This window comes from Netta rufina (assembly GCF_964035555.1).
Source record: "Netta rufina genome assembly, chromosome: 2".
Taxonomy (NCBI): domain Eukaryota; kingdom Metazoa; phylum Chordata; class Aves; order Anseriformes; family Anatidae; genus Netta; species Netta rufina.
In genome coordinates, this window is record NC_140124.1 from 45,405,416 (window position 1) to 45,432,364 (window position 26,949).

The following is a 26,949-nucleotide window of genomic DNA, read 5'->3' on the forward strand; positions in this document are numbered from 1 at the left end:
GAAGAAACTATAAAAAAACCCATTCTTGTTCATTTCTGAGGACCTGCTTGTGTTGCGTGTGTGGGTACAGCTCCTAGACAAATCCCCATTTCTGTTCATGCTGCTCTGATTTAACATCATCTTACCTTTCTGGCCCTTCATAGAAGTTCTGCAATGCTAAGCAGAGCATAACCAGGCCTCAGTGCAGAATTTACTGGCCATAAACAAGCTCAAACACAGGCTTTGATCAAGCTTTAACACTCGGTGAGTGAAAGCTGACCTGGAGACAAAAGAAGTTGCAGGCAAAGAAATAAGGTTACTCATCTCAAAGCATACAAAAATAAAGGAGAATTCCCATTATCCAATCTCAATTCTTTGCATGGCACACACCACATCACGATTTTGTGATATTGAAAAGCAATGGACTGTAACATTTAGCCAGTTACCCAGAGAACAAGAATTAAAAATCTGATTAAAGCACACTGAGAAACTTAGTTCCTACATAACCTGCAAACTTGTTTATTTGCAGTTCCTCTAACTGGAAATTGCCAAACTTGTGCAAACAGTTGTGTCTACCTCAAGTAAAATAAGCATCAAAATGCAGCCAGACCCCTGCTGTGTGAAAATCAGATTCTTAATCTCCATCTCCAGTGGTTCACAAAACATTGCTACATTTCTGCTGGAAATTAAACTAAGCAACACAGCATGAAGATGATACAGCTGATGTAATGTACAAGTCTAATTTTTCACAGCTTTCCAAAGATAGAAACAAACTGACAGAGGCAGTACATTGTCCAATCGCTCCACATGAGCCAAAAATTTTCACTCTCTGGTTATTTAAGATTCACAGACACGCACTACGTTTCTAGGACAGACTCCAAAGACCAACTAACCTTGCCCTGAAAACAAAGCTGATGCACATGCACAGCAAAATTTACCCGTCAGATGCCAGCCCATAGATTTAATCCCATGTCAAAAAGACCACTGCCAAACACACTTCAGACCTGTATGCTAATTTTACCTGCCTTGCAAATAACGCTGTTAGAGGCTTGCAGTTTGTTACTATATTCAGCATGAGAACACAAGCGTAAGTGGCAGCCAGTTCCCATTGAAACACCTTCCAAGATTGAGATTTCTGTTCTGCTTGAGTCAAAACCAAAACCTTGCAATCATTTTTAAGGTATTTGCATATGTTTTCACAAATGAGTGTTGAGATTCATATCAAAATATTACAATATCCAGCACCAAAACTATAGAAAAATACAAACAGAAAAGCCAAGCATAGAAAAAAAAAAAAAAAAAAAAAAAAACACACAAAAAACGTAGAGAAAAAAAGATTCATTTTAGCTCAATCTGTTACCTGCCTAATAGCCAAAATAATCACTTCGCCAGTGGATGAACCAGACGTACATCACTCACCCACAGCACTATTCCAAAGTTCAGGCAGAAATTCAAGTGGCCACCTGAAAATGGAGGGAGGTTGCATGTAGCCAGAGAGCTTTGGGCCTTGGACAAAGCTCATGTCTCTTTGCAGCTCAAACCAGAAAACACAGCAAGACAGTCACAGTCCAGTCCCCCTTGCTCCTGCCTGAGCATGGACAGTGCCAAAAAAAGCCACCACCACCATCAAATTCCATTGCATAATCCAGAAAAACTAAGAAAACACCCTACAAAAAAGCCACCAATGACACACACAAAATCCATTGCAAAATGCAACAAAGGACAGAAAACCATACAGAAATGAAATAACAAAAATAAATCCAATGCAAATTCCAAGAAAAATATATGGAAAGCCATCACCAAAAAACATCAAGTCCAATGCCAAATCCATGGGAAAATCTTGGAGAAAACCCTACATAAAAAGCTTCCACCACACACCAAGAACTCCAATGCAAAATCCAAGGGAATAATTCAGGTAAACCCTACGGAAGAGCCACCACCAAACAACAAAAAAAAAAAAAACAATGCAAAATTCAAGGGGAGAATTTAAGGAATTCCCTACAGGAAGGCTGCCACCAAATGCCAAGATTACAATGCAAAATCCAAGTGAACAACTTAGACAAACTGTACAGAAAAGCCACTACAAGTCCCCCAAATCCCACAGAAAAGCTTGGAAGAACTTGAAGAGAAAAGGCACCACCAATCACCCAATAATCCATATTAAAATCCACATGAATATTTTAGGGAAACACATACAAAAAACTGAACCCCAAAAGCTACAAAGCCAAAACCAAAAGAAATACTTAAAGAAACCCACAATACTTAAAGCCACAAGCAAACCCCTTAAAATGCAAAGCAAAATCCAATAGAACAACTCAGAAAAAAATATTACAGAATAGTAACCACCAAGCACCAAAAATAAAGATCAAATGCAAAAACCCAGGGAAGAATTTAAGAGATTTCCCGACAGAAAAAGCCACCACCAAATCCCCAAGATTCAAATGCATAATCTGAGGGAATAAATTACAGAAAGCCCGACAGAAAAGCCACCACAAGTCCATCAAGTTCCACTGCAAAATCCAGCAGAAAGACAAAAATCTACAGAATAGCAAACACAAATAGCACCCCCCCCCCCCAAATCCTCTGCAACATCCAATATTAAACAAAACCCTACAGATAACAAACACTAAACACCAAAAGAAACCAACGCAAATTTAAGGGAAGAATTCAGGGATACCCTATAGAAAAGCCAAAACCAAACCCCAAATATCCAACGCAAAATCCATGGGAATAACCAAGAGAAAAAAAAAAAATACAAAATAAGCCATCACCAAATATCACAAACTCCAAAGCCAAATTCAGGGGACCGTCTTGGAAAAAAATCCTACAGAAAAGCTACCAACAAACCCCAAATATTCCACTGCAAAATCCAACAGAATAGCTTAAAAAATCAAGACAAATCAACAAAGTTTCTCCACAATCCTACGTCTAATCCAACAAAAAGACTTAACACTAGAGAAACGCCACCACCAAGCACCAAAATAAATAAATCTAAAGTCCAAGGAAAGAATTTAGGAAGTTCCCTACAGAAAAACCACCAAACCCCCAACATTACAATGCAAAACCCAAGGGAATAGCTTACAAAAAAACATACAGAAAATCCACTACCAAACCACTAAAACCCAGTGCAAAACCCAGCAGAAAAAAGTGAGAGAAAGCTGTACAGAAAAGCCACCAATAAACCCCAAATTCTACTCCAAATCCATCAGAAAAATGGGCAGAAATCTGTACAGAAAAGCCACCAAACCACAAGAATCCCATGCAAAACCCACCAGAAACACTAGGAGAAGACCCTCTAAGAAAGCCACCACCAAACACCCTAAATCCACTGCAAAATCTAAATGAAAATATTAAAGAAAACCCTACAGACAGCTACCACTAGACACAAAAAAAAAAAAAAAAAAAAAGCAAGGGAAGAATTCAGTGATACCCTACAGAAAAACCACCAAATACCCCAAAAATGCAATGCCAAATCCAACAGAAAAACTTCAAGAAAACTCTACATAACAGCTACTACTAAACCCACTGCAAAATCCAAAAGCAAATCTTGGCAAAAACCCTCCAGAAAAGACAACACCAGACACACACACACACAAAAAAAAAAAAAAAAAAGTGAAAAATGGAAAATCTAAGGGAACAATATGAAGAAATCCCTTAAGAAAAGCAACCACGAAAACCCAGAAAATCCAACCCTTAAGCAAACAAAACTTACAGAAAACCAAACCACCAAAATACAAAGAATTTCATGGGATAGTGTAAGAGAAATCCTGACATAAACCCCCAAAATCCAGTGCAAAATTGAACAGAAGAATGGAGAAAAAAACCTACAGAAAAGCCACCTCCAGTCCCACAAATTTCACTGTGAAATCCAACAGAGAAACTGGGAGAAAACCTTACAGAAAAGCCACCACCAAACACAAAATATTCAAGGCCAAACCCAACAGAGGAACTGACAGAAAACCCTGCAGAAAACCTAACTTTAAATCCCCAAAAGTCCATTGGAAACTCAAAGGGAAAAACTTCGGGGAAGGCTTCAGAAAAGCCATCAAACCCCCAAAAAACACTGCAAAATCAAACAGAAAAACTGACAAATGATCATGCTGAAAAGCCAAAACCAAACCCCTCAAAATGCAACGCAAAATCCAACCAAAAACTAAGAATACACCCTACAAGAAAGACGCAACCAAACCCCAATAATCCCATGGAAAAATCCAAGGGAAAAAATAAGAGAATAACATATGAAAAGGCCACCACCAAGCTCCCCAAATACACTGCAAACTCCAACAGAAGATCTTACAAAAATCCCTACTGAAAAAACACCTCCAAAACACGCAGAATTCAAATGTGTGTTCTGAGGGAATAATTTACACCAACCTAGCGCTGAGCTCTTCTCACCTGCCACTTCATACCCTACCTCATGAGAAGTGGGACATAGAGGGCTCCCTCATCACGAGGGCCCTCTGAGGAGGTCTGCGGCAACCCTTATCTATTCTAGTCATGTTCTTCTCCCTTCTGGCTTACATTATAAACACCAGAGGCATTTCTCATCCTTCTCCTCTATACTTTGTGTCACAATTTCTTAGCAGGAGAGCCCTTGGAGTGGACAATAAGGAAACTGCAGTCCCACTATGGAGGCTGACAGGAACCTTATCCTGCTAGAGCAGACACTGGCTTGTACACACACACCAAGACTTTCCCCAACCACATCTACACGAGATACACTCTGCTCTAGCACATGTGACCAGTGGTCATTATGAGAAGCATGAGATAACCTGCTCTTTCTGTAACAGGAAAAGAACAGGCTCCTAAGACTTAAAGTTATATAAAATAAATACCAAGACTCAGCACTTACCGCAACTTCCACCACCGGGATCCTGATACAGGAGGACTCCCAATACTGCATGCAGCTGCCAGAGGACAGCTCTGCAAAGTGCTCATTCCACCTAGGTACCACACTGTGCTGAAAGCTTGCAGTATTTTGTACCCTATGCATCACCATTGACACTATCATCAGCTCCTTGCTTTCATACTGGAGGTGTGGTTTCAGAAATGTCCATTCTTGCTTTAAAACAAGGCACAGGAAGAGTCTTGGAGCCAGAGTTCAACAGAAGGAATCCAAGCCATGCTCAAGCAAACAGAAATCAGACTAAAAATTAAGCTCACAACTTTTCAGAGGGCTGAATATGACAAATTAATAGGAGGAGTTGCTGACTTCCTCAGACCTTCCAAGGCGAGCCGAGGGAGAAGCACTGGCTAGTTGCAACAGTCAAATAAAATGGGTTCATCTCCCACAAGAAAGGTAAATCAACAGCACTCTTTCCCCCAGAGCACTTCGTGTTAGAGAAGGGAGGAGATGCTCCAGCCTCTGGCACCTGGAGCTCGTAAAGCCTTATCCACCTGGGAGCAGAACCAGGCCTTAAAAAAGCCCCCAGAAAAAAGGTGCAGGGAAGGGGTGTGTGTGTGTGGCTTGGCTTCCTTGCTTATCTGGTTGGAGCCTCTAACAGCAAAATAAGAAGTACGGGGGAATGGCAGTACTCCCTCTGCTTTCCTCTCTCTGTGTGCTGCTTGGCTTTCTTAGTTGAAGCAAAGCTAGTAGGTACAACAAATTGCCTAATGTGACTTGGCTACCTGTGAGCTCTGGGGTACCAGGAGAAGACAAGTCCCTCTCACAATGCTAGAAACAACGTGCCAGAAGGGAGGGATGGGTTAGAAACTTTCTAAGGCGACTTCAGTGAGGAGCACCCCATTTCTCTGCCCTGGAAACCAACAGCATCCCACAGCTGCTGCCTTAGGGGGACTTCAAAAGTGCCATCAAGCTGAGCACAGAGGCAAAGGGTTCAACACTCAGACAAACATACAAGAAAATGTAGGGATGTGCAGTTGCAAGAAGTGTTATGAGGCAAAGCGTCTTGCTACAGGGAAAAAGAAAATCCGGGAGAGGCAGGGGAGCACTGGCTGCCCCACTTCTGCCCCCATGGGCAGCGATGGAGGCTGGAGCCGAGGGCGCTTGTTTCTCCCATGTGCCTGGTGACAGGACGAGGGGGAATGGGCTAAAGTTGCTCCAGGGGAGGCTTAGGTTGGATATTAGGAAGAACTTCTTTACTGAAAGGGTTGTTGGGCATTGGAATGGGCTGCCCAGGGAAGTGGTGGAGTCACCATCTCTGGAGATCTTTAAAAGACGTTTAGATGTAGAGCTCAGGGACATGGTTTAGTGGAGGACTGTTAGTGTTAGGTCAGAGGTTGGGCTCGGTGATCTCGGAGGTCTCTTCCAACCTAGCTGAGTCTGTGATTCTGGGAAAGCGCGAACACAGCCCCATCTAACGGGCTCTTGGAAACGCTCCGTGCTCTCAGGGCGAGCCCTCAGGAGCCGGGCACTTGTGACAGCCGCCTCCCCCTGCTCCTGGCCGAGCAGGGCAGGGCTGGGGCAGGACAGAGCAGGAGGAGGAGGAGGAGGAGGAGGAGGAGGAGGAGGAGGAGGAGGAGGAGCGGGCTCCATCAGCTGACCGCGTCCCGTGACGGGCCCCGGGCTGACGGCGGCTGCGCCGGGAGGGCGGTCTCGGCGCCGGAGCTAAGATGGCGGCCTCCAGAGCCAGGCTCTGAGCGGGGCGGAGCGGAGCGGCTGCCGGGGCAGGGCGAGGGCTCGGCCCTTCACCCCTTCACCCCTTCTCGCTGTCAAGCGCGGTGCTGGGGCAGCGCAGGCTCCCCGGCCAGGTAAATCCCAGCGGCGGGGGACGGGAGGGCGAAAAGAAGAAGGAGGAGGAGGAGGAGGAGGAGGCGGCCGCCCTTCCTCCCACCCTCCCTCCCTCTTTCCCCAGCCCCGGGCGGGGCCGTTGGGGCTGTGTGGGGCGGGGGAGGGGCAGCGAAGCCCCCTTGCCCCCCGTGAGGTGAGGAGCGGGGGTGCCCGCTGCTAAACGCGTCTGTTCCCGTGCCTTGGAGCAGGAGGAGGGAGGCTGAGTGTCCCTCCAGCCTCAGCCCGGCGATTCCCTGCCCCTCTGGTCCTGAGGCAGCTCCTGTAGCCGCGGGGCAGGTGTGTGCTCTCGCCTGGCTGAGCGCCGCTGTGGCCATGAAGGAGCCAGCCCTGCTCTTTCTTTCCACGGCCTCGGATCGAAGCGTTGTCCGTGTGAAACGCGCTGGAAAAAAGCATTTGCGAAGAGTGGGAGAGATCCGGAGGAGGCTTGCTTTTACAGAAATGAGATTTGTTTATCTTTCGAGCGGTAATAGTGTGCCTGCAGAGCATGAGCCGGATTAAATGTCCGTCTTGGGAAATCAGCTCTTCACGGTCTTAATTTTCTCTCAATTCTTGAATTTCTTCCCTGGGTTGCTTTTCATTTACTTGTTCCTTTCTAAAATTTGGAACGAGTAGTCATACGAGATGGCTTTCTGTCTGCAGCTTTCAGGGCAGGTTCTGCTGTCAGGTGCTCCATGGCCAGCCCCGCGCTGTGGGGCGAGCTCAGCGCTGGGGAGATGTTGTCTCAGCGCCACAGTTCCAGCTTTTGTTTTGGTTTTGGTTTGTTTTCAGCTTCGTGATGTCGAGCTGTGGGAATGTTTCAGCATGCTTCTTGGGAAAACGTAGGCAGATAAGTTTATTTGGAGTCTTCCCGTGAATGCAGTGCAGCTACTCTCTGCTCTGTAGCTGCTTTTGAAGTTAAGGTCATCTGAGATATATTTTACCTTTTCTTCTTTCCTTTTCCTCACAGAATAGATTGGTGGCGGTGTCTGAGAAGATAAAATTTGAGTAGACGGTTGCTTTGTTTCCTATTAGTTTGTGCTGATTAAGAAATACTGCATTTCAGAAAATATTCAGTGTTTTAACCTTAAAGCCTTCATTTCAAAGAACTTTTGCTTCTGGCTAGTTAAGAGCTGCCTCCTCAGGCTACTTGATTGTAGGGATATTTATAGAGAAGGAGGAAGGCTGTCCAAGGCAGTGCTAGTTTCATCTTTGAACTCAGGTAGGAGTTGATGTAGCTTAGTTCACAGTAACAAGCCCAGTATCATAAAAACAGTGCTTGGCTCTAGCCAGCTTCATTTTATAGATCTGCATCTTGGTCCAGTTCCTGACTGATATGGGCTGTCAAGTGCCAGAACACTTAATGGAAAAGAATCAGTAATTTCTGGCTATTACTGGCAGTTCTTCCACTTGAAACAAATTTCTGAGTGCTTGGAGACTCAGAGCTGAGTGTCTGTCCCCTTGTTGCATAGACTTTCCAGGAACTTTACCTTGCATTTTAGCCTTGCTGGAATAAATTTCTAAAATGATTTCATATGTATTACTTGCTCCTCTGGGTGTCATGTGATATTCATCACGGTTTCCAAACTCTCAGTTGTCCTGAGGGACTGAATCATTGCACTTCTAGGTCTCAAGCGGTATGCTGGAGACTGGTTTTAAAGGTCAGATCTGTCTCAGAGTGAGCTAGTAACTTTTCTTTTAACCTGCATTTAGAGCTCAGTGAATGAAGCTTACTGACCCAATAAAACAATTCTTTGTCTGGCATTCAACTGTGCTTTGATGTGTTGAATATTCAACTGTTCCACTTTTCAGTTTGCTTCTGAAAAGAGTGTTCTCAAGTCAAAAAATAAAAAATAAATAAATAAACCTTCATGATTATCCAGCCTTACTAATGATACTTAACATAGAACTGTATTCGGAAGAGATATGGCGAGGTGGCTGAACTGTGACTGAAAGGAACGCTTCTTTAAAATCCATCAGTGAGTAAACGCTTCTTCTCATACTCACCTGTTTGGCTTCTGGATCAGGTCAGTTCATTGATTCATCAGAAAGCCAGTATAGACAGAAAAGAGAAAACATGTAAGGAATAATCTGCTTACTCCCAAGGGAGTGGGAGCAGTCAGCTGGCGGATGGCCACCAGTGTTAGCACTGTTGTTTCTGGTAGTAGCACGGCTGGCATTCTCAGCCTGCTTGCATCCAGGATTAGCAAAGGCAGCGATGCTGCTGTGACTGTGGCAGACTGTGCTAATTATCTGTTAAGGATTTGTGTGGGTCTCATGTCCTTCTTATCTTGCAAGGAGGGCTGTGAGGCCCTGCACAAGAGATGAACAAATCTCGGTTTTCAAAGCTTATTATGCTGTAGTACTTTAAGAGCAGAGTCTTTATAAGGGAAGAGTTTAATGTTTCTTCGAGAATCTGGCCGAAAGTGAAACTGCCAGTTAGCTGTCTAGGTTTAATCTACCTCTTTCACTGCTACGTTGGCTAAAACATTTCAGTGCAGAAGAACTGCATAAGTAATGCCTCCAAAATCTTCAGCAGATGTGTAAGTGACAGGAGTTTGATGCTGGAACGTCTAGCTAAAAAATGTGTGTGTAGAACCACAGATAGACAGAACCTCGTTCTGTCTCAGTGCCTTGCTTTTGCTTCTGTCCAATTGGTCCCTGTTTTTTATCCTCTTAGCATGTCTTCTCTCTCTCAGGAAAGTCACACTTGAGCTTTATGTATAATCTTATCAACGCTTCTACCCTCCAAGCATGATGGTGTAATAGAATAATCTTGTTTGAGGGCCCTGCAGTGCTACCTTAGCATCGGTGTTAAACCTTCATTTAGGAGAGAAATGGAAGTTTCCTAATAGCGTAGGGATAATGTAGCCAGGAAGAAAGCCAGCTGAATTCTGTACTAAACTTTGAACCCATGGCCAAACTCCTGACTTTATGCTTAAGCATCCCTTAGTTCGAGTAATTACAGCTATGCCTATCGCTTTGATGCCTGCAGAGTTACAGCTTCATTTCTAGCTCTGAAAGTATTTGTTTGAGATTGACTCGTCTCTGTTTCCTGAAATAGACTCCGGTTTCCCAGATGGTAATTCTGTCTGAAGGATGTGAAATGCTGGAGAAGTGAAAACTACATGCAAGTTGAACGCAGCTTGTGTAATGCACCTATTCATGTAGCTTAAACTCAGAGGCAGGGGTGTCCTGGCAGCAGTTCAGTCCCTTTAATTTTAAGGGTTGCTATTTGTGGTACGTGCAGAACATGAAGATGCAGTTTCAACTCTTCCCCAAAAGCTGTTCCACTGCTACTTAGAGTGCTAAAAGAACCAGAAAGAAAAATATTGCTGAACTTCTGTATTGTGTATTGTAATTTGCTTTTTGGCTAATCAGGTATTGGGGGAATGAATTCGCTAGGCTCAGAAATGAAGTTCCAAGTCATGGATTACATTTTTCCTACAGGAAACTCAGGTTGTTTTGGCTATATCCCGCATTCAACCTGCTCTCTTCCTTAAACAGATGAGCCATGTTTTTAAAATACTATTTTCAAAGTTATTATTGCCTTTAGTCCAGTAGGAATAGAACTGAACTAAGCATTTCATATTAAATTGAGAGCTACGTGTATGGGATAGCCAATAGCTGTGCTACAGTATGTTCAAAACAACTTTTGAATTTTTGATTTTTCTATTATTGGATGCCACAGGCACTAAATAATTAAAATTGGCGACTTAGTGTCTTGGATGCTGTTTAAAGTGAAATGCAGCATTCACTTTTAGAAAGTTGACTTGACAGAAAAATGGGATTATTTTAGATGCAGGGGGAAGAGGTGAAGATAACAGTAAGAATATTCTTCTTTTGGTGATTTAATATGGATAAGCGGGTTTCTATCACTTACACTGTCAATATAGCTAATCTTTATTCATAAAAACCTGATGTGCTTTGCAAAGGTAGTGGTTGTGCTATTTCAGGTACTAAAATCACCGTGTGTGACTAAAGGCAGGTAACTTTTGTGTTTCACGCATCTAAAAGGCTGACATTAAACTTGTCCTTACTGTGGAACCGTAGACAACTGCAAAATAACTGCTGAACTTTAACACAGCAGCTCAGAACACTAGGCTGTTGTTAGCCTTGTTCTCTGTTAAACAGCAGGAAAATATCTCAATTAATTCTTGTGCACTAAATCTTGGCATATTTTGCCTTTCTGCAGGAAAAAAAAAAAAGGCTCCAATTGCTGTCCAGTAGCACAGTGAGTAAAGCCTCAAAGCTTAATGATTTTAATATTTTTAGTCTTAAAAAGTCAGGTGGATTTCTCACTTCCAGTACATGTACAATACTTCACGTATCGGTACCCTGAGTCTAGTTAGATACTGGTGGCAGAATGAATAGAAGCTGCGGGTAGGAACTCACAAATGAGTTTTGCTCAGAGCAGAATAAAAGCTCGATGTTTGCCCTGCAAGTGTGGTAACACCTCTCCCTACTGTAAAGCAGGTGGTGTTCAGGTCTGGGAGACAACAGAGCCGTTTCAAGTAGGCTGGTGCTGGGAAAACTGTGGAGTTTACAGATAAATAGAATTTACAATCCCATGCTCAGTGGAGTTTTAAGTTTATATTCTACTTGCTGATACACCAGTCAGTGTCAAGAAAACAGGTTGAAAAGGGAGGTATGAAGCTTGTGGCTGGCACTTCCTTCTGAAAGCTAACAATAAAAACACAAGTGCTGTGTCTAAAGGATGCCACGATACAGCAAGCTCTGTGTAGTTTGGACTAAGTGTACTGTTTTGATGCTATTCATGGAAAAAAATAATACAGCATAGTTCTTAAAACAGGAACAGTGCTGCTGAACATCTTAACTTCTCCTGAAGCAGTGCTTAGAGAATTTAGCTTGCTGTAGGTCAATTGGGTATTAACTCTGGAGAATTCGACTCAGATTGAGTCACTGAAATATGTGAATGCTGCTTTTGTCTCTTCCCGGGGCAATACCACAAGTTCTCTTCACTAGCTGGTGGTGATGGTGCTGACTCTTCACCTGAGGGAAGGAATTTGCACGTTCATTTCAGTCAGGCTATCCATTCTTCACGTTCATGACTCCATAACCGCTACAGCCTTTGCTCAGAAAGAAAACAGCCTTAAGTTGTAGAGAGTAGAAATGAGCAGTGACCTAATGTTGCAGGTCAGCCATCTCAAAATGAGGAATCTTCGTTTTGCTGAGCAAGTAGAATCATTTGAGTGCGGAAAGGTAGCTGGATTTATACTCTGTTTCCTGCAGTACCATGACTGGGATTGAGTTACTTCAGCATTACTTCAAGCAAGCAACGGATGTGAATTCTTGCCTTTTTCTGTAGTGTGATGTTTTGAGGATGCTGCTGTAGTAGTACCAATCAGAGCAATCGAGCAGGGAATCGTGTTTTGACATGTTCAAAAATAAAACTAATGCTGTAGCAGTAAACTGAGAGTAATGATTTCTCTCTGAAGTGCCTGGCATGTGTAATAAAAGCAAAGTGAAGTAAAAGGAAGCCTGACTTCCCAAGTGTATGGCGTGCAGGAGTTGCAATCATAGAAGGTGTTTAGCAGCTCCTAAAGTAATGATACAGTTAAGCAGTTGTGGGCAAGTTTCACCAAATTCCTCTGTGTTCAGGGAGTAGGCATTTATGTGTGAAATAAGCATGTCAAGATGTTAGTGGTGGAATTGCTTAAACTTTTAAAGGACAGAAAGGGTACTTGGCTCTTTAATCACACTGTTTGGCTAATAAGTTTCTCAACTTCAAATTCCTTTTCAGACTGGAAAATACACTGTTCTTTTTTTTTTTTTTTTTCTCCAAGTTTCTCCTTACTGTTTAAAAAATGACAATAGAAATCTGGCTTAGTTTAGTTACAGATGTAAGATACTTTACTGGAATCATCTTGGTATTTAAGAACTGCCAGGAATTGAATGTTCTGGAGATGGTATAAAATGTGATTGAGTGTGCAAAGGTATGGGAAAAGTGTGGTTGTAATAAGGTAGCAAATGTCAGGGAGCAACTTATTGTGCCCTTATGCTGTTTAAAAAGCAACTGGTATAACAAGATCGAGGGGAAGCAATCCCTGTTCAACTCATCAAGCACTTAATTGATGTATTGTTCGCTAACAAGCATTCTTAATATCTATGTGGAATTGACAGAGCAGCAACTTGAGTGTCTTAAAGCACATTGATGACTAGTGAACTTTGGTTGTAAACGAAAATTGTGAGCATAAACAGGATGTCTTTCTTGTTTCCAGGTCTTTGCACAAAATGAATATAATAAGAGAAAACAGAGATCTTGCTTGTTTCTACACAACAAAACATTCATGGAGGGGAAAGTAAGTAATTTAACCTTTTTTTTTTTTTTTTCTGCTAATGTTGTGTGTGATATTTCTCCTCTTTGTTATTGGATTTATCTATGTAGTTCCTGTATTCATAGGTGAAAACTGAACTAAAGGCTCCTGTTAACTCTGAACTGGCTGTATCTCAGCAGAATCAATCTGGATTTTAAACGTTGAGTCTCAGCCTGCCTTTGCACGTGTTCCCATACTTCAGTGTAATACTTAACATGTTGTGTAATAGATTATCTGTTAAACTGCTAACTGAGACTATTTGAAGACTTCTGTTGCTAGAAATACACTTCATCCCAGTTGGGGGTCTCTTAGATCTGAAAATGAGTCTTCAGTGGTGCTTCTGTCTAAAAATGCTAAGGAACCTCTTAATAAAACTGCCCATTAAGCTCTCGTCTGGTTGCTGTTATACTATGTTTGGAGTCAGCTGTTAAGCAGCATACTTTTTGAAGCTGCAGAGAAATTTCTTCGGTATCCTTGCCCACCATCCTTCTTGTGTGCATAGTAGCTCTGTGGAACATCGAGATTTTCTGCTTGTTACCTGAACATCAGCCAGAGGAGGCATATTGTCTGCACCTCGAAAGGACAAGTTCTGTTTTGTTCTAATACCTGAGTGATGATGTCTGAATCTGTTTGGCCAGCTAGTTGAAAATGTTTTTTTTGAATTCTTGTGGATTTCACCCAGCGGGTAGCTAGACACCACGCAGTCATTTGCTTGCTCCCCCCACAGCAAGATGGGGGAGAGAATCAACAAAGGTAAAAGTGTGAGAAATTCTTGGTTTAATAAGACAGTTTAACAAGCAGGGGGAAGAAGAAAAAGTGATGCAGAACGCAACTGTTTACTGCCAGGCAACCAAGGCCCAGCCAGTCCCCAGGCAATGGCAGCACCCCTGGCCATCTCCCTTCAGTTTTATTGTTGAGCATGGTATCATGGTATGGGATGGGTATCCGTCTGGTCAGTTTGGGTCAGCTGTCCTGATTCTGTCCCATCCCAGGTTTTTGTGTGCTCTGGGCGTACTTGCTGGCAGGACAGCATGAGAAGCAGAACAGCCTTGACTCAGTGTAAGCACCCTTCAGCAACAAACAAAACACTGGGGTGTTATCAATGTTATTTTCATCCTAAATCCAAAACACAACACCATACCAGCTACAGCGTAGAAAACTAGCTCTATCCCAGCTGAAACCAGGGCATAGCTTCTCATGATAATACTTCCTGAATTCTTCCTAAGAAAGAGCAGGAATATTGGGAAGAAGGATGGGATTGCATTGTGGCAGCTGCAAATCTTTCTCAATTGAGCTTTGAAGAATGGTGACATTGCTTCAGTGTCTAATCAGAGCTCTCTGCCTTTCTGAAGCAAAAGCTAAAGTCCTGGATAGTTCAAAGTTCACAGTGGACTGAGCGGCTCTCTCAGGGTGAAATCTTTCTTCTTTCAAGACAGATCCTTGAGAGTGATTTGTAATAAATACTTACATTTACCTTGCTAGAATTCTGGTACTTGTGTAAATCAAGTCTTACCTGAGATCCACACGCTTGGATCCCCGTGGGAGTAAACTGTTCTCCTTTAGTAACAACAAAACATTGTGTTGGGGTAGAACATTAGAATTTCTCCCTCTTAATCTTTTCATCCCTGCAGCAGAAAAGATCTGGTCTTTTCCCATGACATTTCTGTGCTTATCTGTAAATTTGGCATGCATACAAATCAAGCCATTTAGTGTAAGAGCACACAGTGCTCAGAGTAGGGCTCTTGCGCAGTGCCTTCCATTAAAGATCCTGCTCCTACATGATGCAAGCTATTGAAGTTACAGTCAGATGATCTCAAACCTTGGTAGTGTCCTCGTAAGGAAGAAAACTCACTGCCCTTTCTTATTTTTTTCTTACACATAACGAAAGGGGAAGAATTATCTAGTGAGTAGTTGCTGCTTGTTATGTTGCAGTAGCAGCTTGTATTTGAATGCTTAAATCCACTCTTCATAGTTGCAGACGTGGAATACTGCTGTTCTGAGCACTGAAGTCACACAGTTCTCACAATGTTAACATCTCCTTTTATGCAATCTGTAACTAATTTTTGAGAAGTACTTTACTGCTCTGTATAGTGTCATCCATTGATAACATGGAAAAGAAAGAAAGCAGTAATTTAATACGTAGTGCTGAATGGGCCTGAATCACTGAGTATTCACAGGGTTTGGCACTTTGAATGGGAGCTGTTTGCATGGCAGTTGGAATATTTTCTAGCAGTACAGATGATGATGCTTGAGTTGATCTGTTGTTAGTGGTATGAAATAACTTATCAATCAGGATGAAGCTACCTTAGGTAAATATAACTTCTGACTTCAACAGTGCTTCTGTGAAAGTAGTGAATAGGCAATAGTTAATAGGAAGAAAGGATATTTGCTTCAAAATGTTATTCTTAAAACAGCCTTGCTCTAGGCTGCACTGCAGAGTAGTTAGAGGGAATTAATGATGAAATCTTCAAAGCCTGGAGGTATAAATACCGGGTATTTTTATGTATTAATATTTATAGGTGAAGGTCTGGTCAAGGAGTGAGTTTAGGCTTTGTGTAGGAACTGACTTCTAAGTTGCCTCTGTTCAGGCAACAAGAATGAGCTCTTCTGAATTTCTCTAGGGAGAGGAAGTAAATGATAAATGGACAAATCTGTTTGTTTGTCACAGCACATGTTAGGAATGCTGGATAATAAATATGCTTCCTACATCTTGAAATATAGGCATGAGCCTGAGGGGGTGGGGAGGGAAGGAAGAAGCTGTCATGTTTGTTAGCTGGTCTTCAGACACATGCGATCACCTCAGATCTGTCTTCTGCCACAAAGCACTGTGAAGCACTTAAGTTTAAGTGAGCAAATAAAACCTTAAACAGCGCTTTATTGCTTGTGATAAGTTTTTAAGAAGAGCATAAACAAGCTTTATTTGCAAATCCTGTAATAGACAGAAAACCTAAATTGTGCAACAAAAGCAGGAACAGTCAGATTTAGAGGATTTGATTGTATTTGAAGAACTGGAACATTCATTGACAGACTGAATATAGTGGAGTTATTAGCCAGGGTAACTTCAAACGTTCTGCTTCATCGCTATGACTTCTCTTGACCTGCTTCTTAAATGGAATCATAACATCCTAAATAAGAAAAATTCAACTATATGGGAAAACAAGTAGGTTTTTCAAATAGATAAATCTTTAAGGTGGCTGTTCAATACTTCAGGTTTTCTAAGCTTTGAACAAAATAAGCATTTACTTGAATTGCTAGATGAACTCCTTTGGGCCAGCAGTGATTTGAACTCACCAGTTTATTTGAAATAAAATTGCTGAAAATGGTAGGGAGTGAGGTTTGTGAGATGGACTGTGTCAAGCAGATACACTTGACCTTGCTAATATGAGAAAAGGAAGGATAGGTCAATTAACAGATCTTCAGAGCTACTCCTTCATTAACTGCAGTAATTTATCTGAAGGTCATGCAAGCTATTGCTTTTTTTGCAGCCCTAGTAGAAATCCTTAGCCTGATCTTATGCAGAAGTGATGGCTTGTGCTACAGACCTGGCAAGCAAGAGAGAAGAGGGGACTGTAGCACAAGAACACTGGGAAAGAGAGAAGAAAGGATCTGCTCCTCGATGCAGTGTCTAGTATGGCACAGATCCAGAGTAGTTAGTCAGCTGTTTCATTGATCCTACTCTGTTCCGGGTAAACCTCAGTTTACCAAGAACTAAATTAGCTGCTTTGATTCAATTTTAATATGGACAGCTAGCCAAAGTATTGTTATTTGGTTCAAGAAAGGTATCCATGCTCAGGTCCTGTTTCTTTGATCAGAGAACAGTTAATGGAATCAGCTCTGGTTTGGCTTGGCTTTCTCCATAGGACTACTTCTAGACAGAGCTATCTTAAAAGAAATTTGTACGATCAGCAAAGCATTAGTAATAATTTGTTTCAAATTCTGATAACTTACGTTGCAAAACTTTGTTTCAGAAATTTGAAAGTAGTCTCTATATAAAGAGTTGGTTAAGGATGCCTTGCAGATCATGTCTAGGGAATGAAACCATGGTAAAGCTTCCCTTTTGGGTTTATATATACAAACTACTTGGCTTTAGCTCATGCTCCTTGTTTCTGATGTGCCTGAAATGCAAATGACTGTCTTGCTACAGCTGTTCTTTATGCACTATGACAGTCAATCATTAATGTGCTTGTACACTGATGTACAGTGACTAGCTGCGTATTGAGCTCTAGCTGCAGTGATCAGGAAATACGTTGAGTAGTGTTTCACTTGTATATCCCCTTTCTGGGTATATAGAACAGAATATCTTAGCATATTTTAAGGGTAAACCGAACTAACAATTTTACTTGATTTCTGGGTAAACTAACACACTCCTCTATATTCTAGGTATAAGAGAGTCTTTTCAGTCGGAACCCATGCCATCACTACATACAATCCCAACACTCTAGAAGTTACAAATCAGGTAAATACCCTTTTTGAACGTGGCTATTCAGAATTGATTTCTGGCTTCTGTTCACTATTCAGAGCAAATGACGTCAGACTAGGTAGCTTCTGAAGACAGAATGCCAAGATCTGAGTAGAACCAGAAGATACAGCAGCTTCTACAAAAACAAGCATAACAGAAAACTCTTGTTCCCTTCACTGAATCTACAAATAACCAACAGTTTTTGTACATTTAGGCAATTTGTCTTTATTAGGTGGTTAGTAATAGCTTGCTTTTTGATGTGCTGTTCTGAATGAACTGGGGTAAAATTGATCACTGTAAGGCTTGGTCCCTCAAGGGAGGCGGGACACTTACTTACTTTGTAGAGTATCAAATAGGAATCTAAAGCTGTTGTGTAGCGTGCCAGCTCTTGTCTCATTACAGCAACTTTCTTGGTTATTATAGGTGTTAAGGGGTTTTGAGTAGAGATGTAGCTTTAAAATGACTGATTTTAACCTAATTACTTTCAATTGTCTAGTGGCCTTATGGAGACATCTGTAGTATTTCTCCTGTTGGAAAAGGACAAGGAACAGAATTCAGTCTAACTTTTCGCAAAGGAAGTGGAAAAAAGTCTGAAACTCTGAAGTTTTCCACAGAGCACAGAACAGAACTCCTTACAGAGGCACTAGTAAGTTTTTTTTTTTTGTCTTCAAACAAGCAATAAGTACTTCAAAATCATAAAGACTTGTAGTATACTATGCTTTCTTTCCTTACATTAAAAAGTAGAGAAGCAAGTTATCTTTTGAGCTCTTGTGTTGATCTAGTGTCTGCTGCAGCAACTGGTGTGTGTGATTCTCAGGTATTAAGTAAAGGTAAAAATACTGGATATATTAAACAAGCGAAATGGTGAGTCTTCAGTGAGGCTTAGTTCAAGTCACTTAAAACAGTGCTAGCCTATATTTAGATTTTCTGGATAGATGGGCTATGATGTTTGTATTCATTCATGATTTATTTTTTTTTTTAAACAGAGGTTCAGGACAGACTTCTCAGAAGGAAAAATCACAGGACGGGTAAGTATCTGCCTTGTCTGGATCATGTACTATTTAATGAAATGATCTGAAGACTTGTACAGTGTTAAGTTATGTCTTAAGTTGAGTAGTGCTATGTGTGCTATTAACTCCTCTAAATTTGGATCTGAATCGTCTTTGAGAGAATTTGGAATTTCTTCAAAAGCAAGAATCCCATGAATGGTAGAGTACTTGAGTTCTCTTCACTTGCCCTTAGCTTCTTGCTGGTACATGTAATGAATATTATTCCTGAAATAAAGAGCTTTGCCACATGGAGCTCTTACTTGGAGGAAAGAAAGACGTTAAGCTACGATTCACTATTCAATGTTTACAGTTTCCAGCATTTTACTTTTGAACTGCAAGTAGTTTTCTGCATAACATCTTGAATGCTTGGTGTGAGAATATTGTTTTGTGGGAGGATTTCTTTAGGTTAGATTAAAGACAAGACTGCTATTTAATGAATCTCAGTAATGTGGTAATAAGCAAGGCAGGACACGGAGCTGGACCTTGTACTTGTTTTTTACAAGCACAAGATACTTGAAGTGATATGTTCTGTAACTTGCATTGCACAGTAAATCCTCAGTGATGAGCAGATTAACTTTGCTGGAATATGGAGGTTCTTTTTGTCTTACTGCAGTTCACAAAGGACCTTAATTTTGCTGGCTTTAGTAAATCTCTATTTGTAATGGAGTATGAAGATAAAAAGCTTACACTATAGCAGTAAGGTTTCCTTCAATGAATCTTAACTGGCTGAGTAACAGTGTCTTGTGCAACAGATATTTCCTTATATCTAACCACAGATGCACGTAGTCTGTGACTAGGCTGCTTTCTGGAGTAAAAGAAACTTGCTTCTTGGAATCCCTGTCTTAGAATTGCTGTCTTCCTTTCAAAATGTGGTGTTTAATTGTTGAGTATTGTGACTTCCTTGCCAGTAGGTAGCTACTTTCCTTTGATTCGTAGTGTTACCAATGTAGATAAGAGCACTGAGGGAAGTGGTATGACTTCTTGAACTTTACACCCATGCTGCCTACTAGATTGGAAAAGAATTGCTGTGTAGTAGAGGCATGTGCATGATGTCTAAAAGTAGCTCTCACTGCAGAGGTACAACTGTTACAAACATCACTGGAGTGATACGAGGAAACCTGTGATTCTAGAAGTGACTCCCGGAGGTGTGGACCAAATTGATCCTGCAACAAATAAAGTCCTGTGCTCCTATGACTATAGAAACATTGAAGGCTTTGTTGATATTGCTGGCTATCAGGGAGGCTTCTGTATCCTCTATGGAGGATTTAGTAGATTGGTAAGTATTAAAATATCTTGGGGTGGTGTTGGGATGGTTATAGCTGCATATTCGGTAATGAAGCTTCAGTGTAATTTGAGCATAAAGTACGTGCACCTTCAGGATGCAGCTGTGGGTGCTTGGCTTGCAGGCAGGTTTTAAATCCTCTTTCTCATACTAATGAGAAACGAGTTAAAACATTTGAGAACAGTGTGTGCTTTTTCTAATTGCATGTAAAACTATGAAGTATAAAATATACTGTTTATATTTGGGTAGCAAACATAAATTGAACGTGGACATGGGATTTGCTGACAGTTCACAAAGTTATGAAAGTGGTAGGCAGTTATTACTAACCTAAGCAATGGAGAGAGATTACTCAGATTAATCAGTAGTGATGCTGTCTTTCTAGGTTTTGAGCTGATTCTCAGCAACTTTGCTTGGGAAATGCTTGCTGCAGTGCAGTGTTGGTTTAAAAATTTTAAAAGGGTTTCTGTGTGCAAGCAGCTTAAATTGGTAACTTAAATATAGCTACTTCAGTCACTACAGGCAAACTGTGAGTAACTTCTCTAGTGTTTCCCTTGCTCTTGCACCGTGGCATGCTTTTCTCTGGCATAACACTGTCAACATATGACATCCTTTAGAGCTGACCTAACCTCACCTAGCAAGGCTGGATAGCAGCCCTACAGATAGCTCATGTGGCTGCCACACTGTGGTTCCATCCGGTTCCTCATTCCTGCCAGGCTCTTCAGATTTATTGCAAAGTCTTGTGGCTTTTTTTTTTTTTTTCAATGTTTAGAAACAGAAGTGCTGAGGTACTAACAGGCCAGCTCCTGTTCTTATCCCTGCCATCAGAGAGGTTCCAAAGAGTGTTTATCAATATGGTGATAGGCGCTTTATATAGATAAATAGATAAAGGGCAGGCAGGTCATGCAGCCTTTACTTACTGGCATGCTAATATGTAGGAGGGAATCCTTTAGGAATTTTTTGAAAGGAAAATGTAAATCAGCTAATAGCCATTCTCATGTGTAATAAATACATTTTCTTTTTATACTGTGGATTTTGTAAAGGTAAGTCCAGCTTGCCCAACTGCTGGGAAGATTCTGTAATGTTAGGCAGGTGTATAAGGGAGAATTATTTCAGGAACCATGATTACTTGAGCTATGCCACATATTTCACTTGTCTCCTATCAAAATTTGCAGCACCTGTTTGCATCTGAGCAGAGGGAGGAAATTATCAAAAGTGCAATAGAGCATGCTGGCAACTTCATAGGCATCTCTCTGAGGATAAGGAAAGAATCCTTAGAATTTGAGCAATACTTGAATCTTCGCTTTGGAAAATACAGCAATGATGAATCCGTAACGTCTTTAGCAGAGTTCGTTGTTCAGAAAATAACACCTAGACACTTGGTAAGGATATCACACCTTAACTTACTTAGTTCCTCTGAAGCACTAGAAATTCTCTTTTCTAACAAGCCTTTCCCTTTTCTAACATTTTTTCTTAAGGAACCTGTGAAAAGAATACTAGCTCTTACAGAAGCTTGCTTAGTTGAACGGGATCCAGCTACCTATAACATCGCAACTTTGAAACCTTTAGGCGAGGTAAGAGGCGAGCTTTTTTTTTTTTTTTTAAAAACAAAAAACAAAAAACAAAAAAAAAAAACACCTCTTCAAGTAGAAGCTCTAATAATAAGAATTTGATGTACATAAGATGGCCTTTGTTTATGGAATAGAAAAATAACGTGGCTCTGTGAATGTGATCCTTATCTCTTCTTTTTAGGTATTTGCAATAGTATGTGACTGTGAAAATCCCCAGCTTTTTACCATTGAATTTATCAAAGGACAAATTCGGAAATACTCTTCAACAGAAAGGTAACTGGAACTCCTGGCGGTCGTGAGTTCAAATGAAAGTTGCCATTGTTGTGCTTCTAGTCTCAGCTTCCATAAACGGTGACCCTTGGAGGTGTTAACTTAAAGCCTTGCTATTCTAGTGGTCTGCCACTTACAAATCCAAGATGTGTTACAGCATCCAAATCTCTCCCCTTTATATTTACCTACATTTAAAGTAAATCAGTCCTGAAGTTTTCTGATGACCACATAAAGGTCATCAGTTGGACAGTTAAATACAGCTTGTTTCTTCTAAGCAATCTTGCTCTATGTATGTTCTTGGTTAGGCTGTATAAATGAGAAATTGAAAGAAAGCATGGTGTAAGGAGTGTTGAAATGTGAAGGCTGCCAAACCTTTGAGTTGTCTGCTTGACATGGTCTTAGTTGATTCTATTTAAAACGACCAACAGAATAGCCATCCTGCACTGTGGTTCTAATGCAGTGTAGTCCTGCTGAGGGAGGTTTTGCAGAAAGCACAGGGAAGAATTGACTTGTAACACATGTAACACACAGATAATCTGGAATTGATCCTTTAAGTGAAAGGCTGCAGCTGTCTACACACGGTGTAAAACAGCTCTGTCCTTACAGTGAATAAAGGAGCACTTGAAAATTAGATTTCTTCCAGAGGGGTAGCTGTTAGTCTTGGTAGAGACTCAGAGTATTGCTGCTGTTCATCTTGTGCTTGACTTCTTTTTTTGACTTTGTTCTTTGGCACCATTTTTTGATCTAAATTTTTTTGGCGTGTCTTTTTCCCAACCCAGAGATTCTCTCCTAGCTAGCTTGCTGGATGGAGTGAGAGCCTCTGGTAACAGAGATGTGTGTGTGAAAATGACATCCACGCACAAAGGACAGCGTTGGGGATTGCTCAGTATGCCTGTCGATGAAGAAGTAGAGAGCCTTCATCTCAGGTTTTTGGCTGCTCCTCCAAGTAAGCTAATGCTTATTACAGGGTTTTATAGTGTTCTTTTAAACATCCAAATGCTTAGTCAGATGCTGTGTACTTAACTTTTATGTCTTCTTCCAGATGGGAACTTCGCAGATGCTGTGTTCAGGTTCAATGCTAACATTTCCTACAGCGGAGTACTACATGCAGTTACACAAGATGTAAGAATAAATCCCTTACCCATCCTCCGAAGATGTTGTTAACACACAAATATTAACTCATATTTCTTAACCAGGGTCTGTTCTCGGAAAACAAGGAGAAACTCATTAATAATGCCATAACAGCATTGCTCTCACAAGAAGGAGATGCTGCAGCATCTAATGCAGAGCTTGAAAGCCAATTCCAAGCAGTAAGAAGATTAGTGGCTTCAAAAGCAGGCTTCCTTGCCTTTACTCAGCTTCCAAAGTAAGTGAGAAGTCTCTTGAGCTCAGAAGCAGTAGGTGAAAACAATTCTTGAGCTTTTTATAGCTGATCTTTAAAACTGAGAATTTGGCCTAAGAAACACTTCTGAAAGGCTCTGTACAGCATTGCATCCAGTAGTATGAGCCTGTCATCAGGCTTTATTATATTTTAAGTATCCCAAGTTATCATCGGTATGTAAATGTGATGTTTTTCTTAACTGTCCTCTCCCTTAAGAGTCAAATGTAGTTTAAAGATTTGTTTCCTAGTCAAAATACTTCTAAAATGCACCTTCAAGTGTCCTTGAAGTAGTCAGTTCCACAGTTCTTAAAGTATGTTGATTCCATTACTATCTTCAGTTCAACACAAGATAAAACTTGATGTGAGAAAGCTGAGTTGTACTCCTACAGTAAGTACAGGCTTCTGGGAGCTTGTCTTAACTGGCTAGCATAGGGAAACAGGACAAACTGCTCAACGTACTTCTGTATAGGAAATTCTTCAGAACCAGTTTTGACTTTAGATGATGGGGCAGCTGAAAAGTAGCATACGTAGTCTGAGACCTTTATAGAGTTCCGTGTGTTTTTTGTGTAGGGTTCTGTACTACCACTATCCTGTAACTGCACAAATATGCTTGGTTTTCGTGAATGTGCTCTCAGCATGTTGTTAACAATGAAGTCTAACGCTAATGTGTTCTGCCAGAGAGTATCAAAGTTTTGTAAACTTCAGGGTTCTTGTTTGCCAAATGCAGTGGGAACAGGTCACTCTTCTATTACTGGACTTCTGTATTAAAACTAAGATCTCTTTTCTCTAAAACTGGTGGCTTTGCTTTTTTTTTCCCCCTTTCAAAAGGTTTCGAGAACGATTAGGAATGAAGGTTGTGAAAGCCCTCAAAAGGAACAATGATGGAGTAACCCATGCATCTATTGACATGCTTTGTGCTCTTATGTGTGTAAGTATTAAATTGTAGAAATGTGTGAACTGCAGACTAAAAGATGTAGAAATACGGACTGCACTTCAACTTGCAATGTACTCAAATATAACTTGTGCTACAGTGGTTTCCTGGTGAACTTGAAGCTGCTGTAGTATGAGTTTTTCTGGATTTAATGTGTGGCTTTAGGACTACAGCTGTTAAGAATTGAGGGTTGAAATGTGACTGTATTGTGAATACTTTTTTTTGTAGCCCATGCATGATGACTATGACTTGCGACAGGAGCAGCTGAACAAAGCTTCCCTTCTTTTTTCAAAGAAGTTTCTAGAAAACCTACTAGAGAAATTCAATTCCCATGTGGTAAGTCAGATTTTGAAAGATAGCTTTCATAAGTGTTTTTCCAAATTAATGCCAAAGCACTTTGAACATATTTAACTAATTGTCTTAGTTTCTGGAATCAAAATACAGAAAATACAGCTGTTTAACACTGAAACTTGTTCTAGATTGCTTTGGGTCTGGGCAGGTTAGAAATACAGCTGTCTATCATGAAGAAATTAGGTGTGTCATTAAACATGCAGACATAGTTAAAAGGAACATCCAATTTCCATATATAGCAAAGAGTAGCATGAACTGGTACGTAAGGGCTTAAAACTAGAAAAACAAAAAGCAATATGCTGATGTATGTGGCCATAAGTCTCTGGTGCGCTCTTGGAGCCAATACTGCATCATTAGTCTGAGTCATAAGGCAGTGCTTTGGTATATTTTGAACTTGTATTTTCAGTTGTCAATTATTCCATGCTATGACAAGGAGGAGCACCTTCAGCATCATGAGTGCTGAGTAAAATTTGCATGAATACTCTAGTCGGGGGAGAAACACTTTCTGTATAGCGTGTTTGTCTTCTAATTTCAGGATCATGGGACAGGTGCCCTAGTAATTAGTTCACTTCTGGACTTCCTGACATTTGCCCTATGTGCTCCATATAGTGAGACTACTGAAGGGCAGCAGTTTGACATGTTGTTAGAAATGGTGGCATCTAATGGAAGAACGCTATTTAAGCTCTTTCAGGTGAGACTTCAACTGTTGTTTTTTCTTTTGATGTGTGAAATGAGCAGGAACAGGATTGAAGTAATTCTTAAAATAGGTAATCTACTGATCTCAATTTCTTGAGACACTAGAGGGAACTCTAGTGTTAATGGCTAATAATGCCAAATATATATTATCAGAGGCCTTAAGTAGTCAGTGCATTGTAGTTCTTGTTCTACTGAAGGATGAGTTTGTCTATTATTTATCTGGCTAATGGACTTAATTCTTTTCCACCTTAATAAATTTTTTGGCCTGTTGCTTTAGCTTCAAGTTGGCTTGAGGTGGTAATCCTGTAGTGAATGATATGCTGAATCATTGTAAAATAGAGAATCTAAGATGTTTTGGAAACACTTTAACATACAAGTTAAGTATTAAATCAGATTCAGCAGATGCACAGATCTTGCTCTCGGGAGAACCTGTCAGCTTAGTCTCTCTCTGAGTAACAGAGTTGGTTACAAGACTAACTCCACAGAATTTTCACAGGATTTTCAGCTAAAACACCTGTGCTTTCTTTTGGTTTAACCACCTCTACCCACACCCCAAAAGAAGTTTAAAGGAGAAAAATCAACCAAACACAAACAAAACAGCTAGCATGCTCTTCTACTTCTTGGTGTTGGCCTGTCACAGCTTCCCCAGCACTATTACAGCTTCTCTGGTACATTCTGCTGTTAGGTGCCAGGAAGCTCATCTAATAGTTGCATGAGAGATTCTTGTTTAAAAGTATAGGATAGGAGCACTTACTGGAACACGGGGCTAGCTTTCACAAAACTTTGATTAATTTTTGCCTGTAGTTGGAGTTAGAATGCATCGTACAGATCTGATCTTCAAATTTTTACACCTCACTTTTTGTCAACTTTCTATTGTAGCACCCTTCCATGGCAATTGTGAAAGGAGCAGGTTTGGTGATGAAGGCAATAATAGAGGTGAGATTTCAGCAGTGTTACTTGGGATAGCATAATAAGTATGTATTGCCTATTTTAGAAGTGTAATGTCAATATTGTCTTACCAGCAGTAGCTACTTATGTTACATTAGTTTCTCTGGGGGGGGGGGAAGGTGAGGAACAGAACACTAGCTTAATTGTGAGTGTTTTAATAGAGCAACTTGCTTTGTTTTGCACTTGAGGGTTTGGAAGGCATGTGAGTTGAGATGTTAGGTAGCGCCTTGCATGTTTTCATACTGCAGTCGAGGTTTGGCTGTTAATGTTGTATGTAGCTCAGTCACATACTTCAGAACCACTAGACTTGTCCTGCATGTGAAAAGAATCTCTCAAGGAGAAGAAGCCATGTGTCTTGGGACTTTACTGATACACTGCCAGTTGGAATGGGATTGGGATTTGCAGACAGCAGTGTTGCAGAGCAAGCTAGTGATGTCAGTTTCTGTTCTTGTTCTTCCTGCTTCAGTGAAGGATTTTGCTTTGATAGTTTCCATACCAGAGCTACATCATGATGCATGGGCCAAGTCCATACTTCTGGAGGGCTGCTCGTGATCATTGTAGGGTGACCTTGCTAACTGACTCTAGACACTTCCAGTGTTGAAATTCAGGTCTTAAGTTAGTGCCTCATTGTGTCACAATGGCTTATGCATCTGAATTGTACCTAGTGCTTTCTTGGAATGGAAGTGAATGAACACTTGAAATAGAGGTGCTATAAACCTGCGAGTTTCCACTCATATGTCAGATAATGTTAGCTAAAAGTTACTGTGCTGTCTACTATGACTCCTATTATTTGAACCATTGGATTTGGCTGAGTAAAAATGCAATGAAAGTTTGTTTTTAATTATTCATTGCAACCAACATATCTTGGACGAGTGACTCTTCTCCATGTCACTGTCTAAACCAAAGAGCACCAGTTATTATTTTTAGAAGTAGTTCCTATTGACCAAACTCAGGCAATAAACAATTACTT

General features: G+C 40.9%; 1 protein-coding gene across 1 annotated transcript in view; it reads left to right on the forward strand.

The window, feature by feature from the left end:
- The first annotated feature begins 6,561 nt into the window (after nucleotides 1-6,561).
- DNAJC13 (DnaJ heat shock protein family (Hsp40) member C13) overlaps nucleotides 6,562-26,949 on the forward strand; it is a 53,509-nt gene continuing 33,121 nt past the window's right edge. Inside the window, exons 1-16 of the mRNA XM_084283066.1 lie at nucleotides 6,562-6,690; nucleotides 12,949-13,029; nucleotides 17,425-17,500; nucleotides 18,000-18,149; nucleotides 18,490-18,531; nucleotides 19,628-19,828; nucleotides 21,007-21,213; nucleotides 21,310-21,405; nucleotides 21,584-21,675; nucleotides 22,452-22,618; nucleotides 22,715-22,794; nucleotides 22,869-23,038; nucleotides 23,882-23,981; nucleotides 24,213-24,320; nucleotides 24,871-25,026; nucleotides 25,911-25,967. Of these exons, the coding sequence (XP_084139192.1) occupies nucleotides 12,962-13,029; nucleotides 17,425-17,500; nucleotides 18,000-18,149; nucleotides 18,490-18,531; nucleotides 19,628-19,828; nucleotides 21,007-21,213; nucleotides 21,310-21,405; nucleotides 21,584-21,675; nucleotides 22,452-22,618; nucleotides 22,715-22,794; nucleotides 22,869-23,038; nucleotides 23,882-23,981; nucleotides 24,213-24,320; nucleotides 24,871-25,026; nucleotides 25,911-25,967 (1,770 nt within the window). The 5' untranslated portion in view covers nucleotides 6,562-6,690; nucleotides 12,949-12,961. The remainder of the gene's footprint in view (nucleotides 6,691-12,948; nucleotides 13,030-17,424; nucleotides 17,501-17,999; nucleotides 18,150-18,489; nucleotides 18,532-19,627; nucleotides 19,829-21,006; nucleotides 21,214-21,309; nucleotides 21,406-21,583; nucleotides 21,676-22,451; nucleotides 22,619-22,714; nucleotides 22,795-22,868; nucleotides 23,039-23,881; nucleotides 23,982-24,212; nucleotides 24,321-24,870; nucleotides 25,027-25,910; nucleotides 25,968-26,949) is intronic.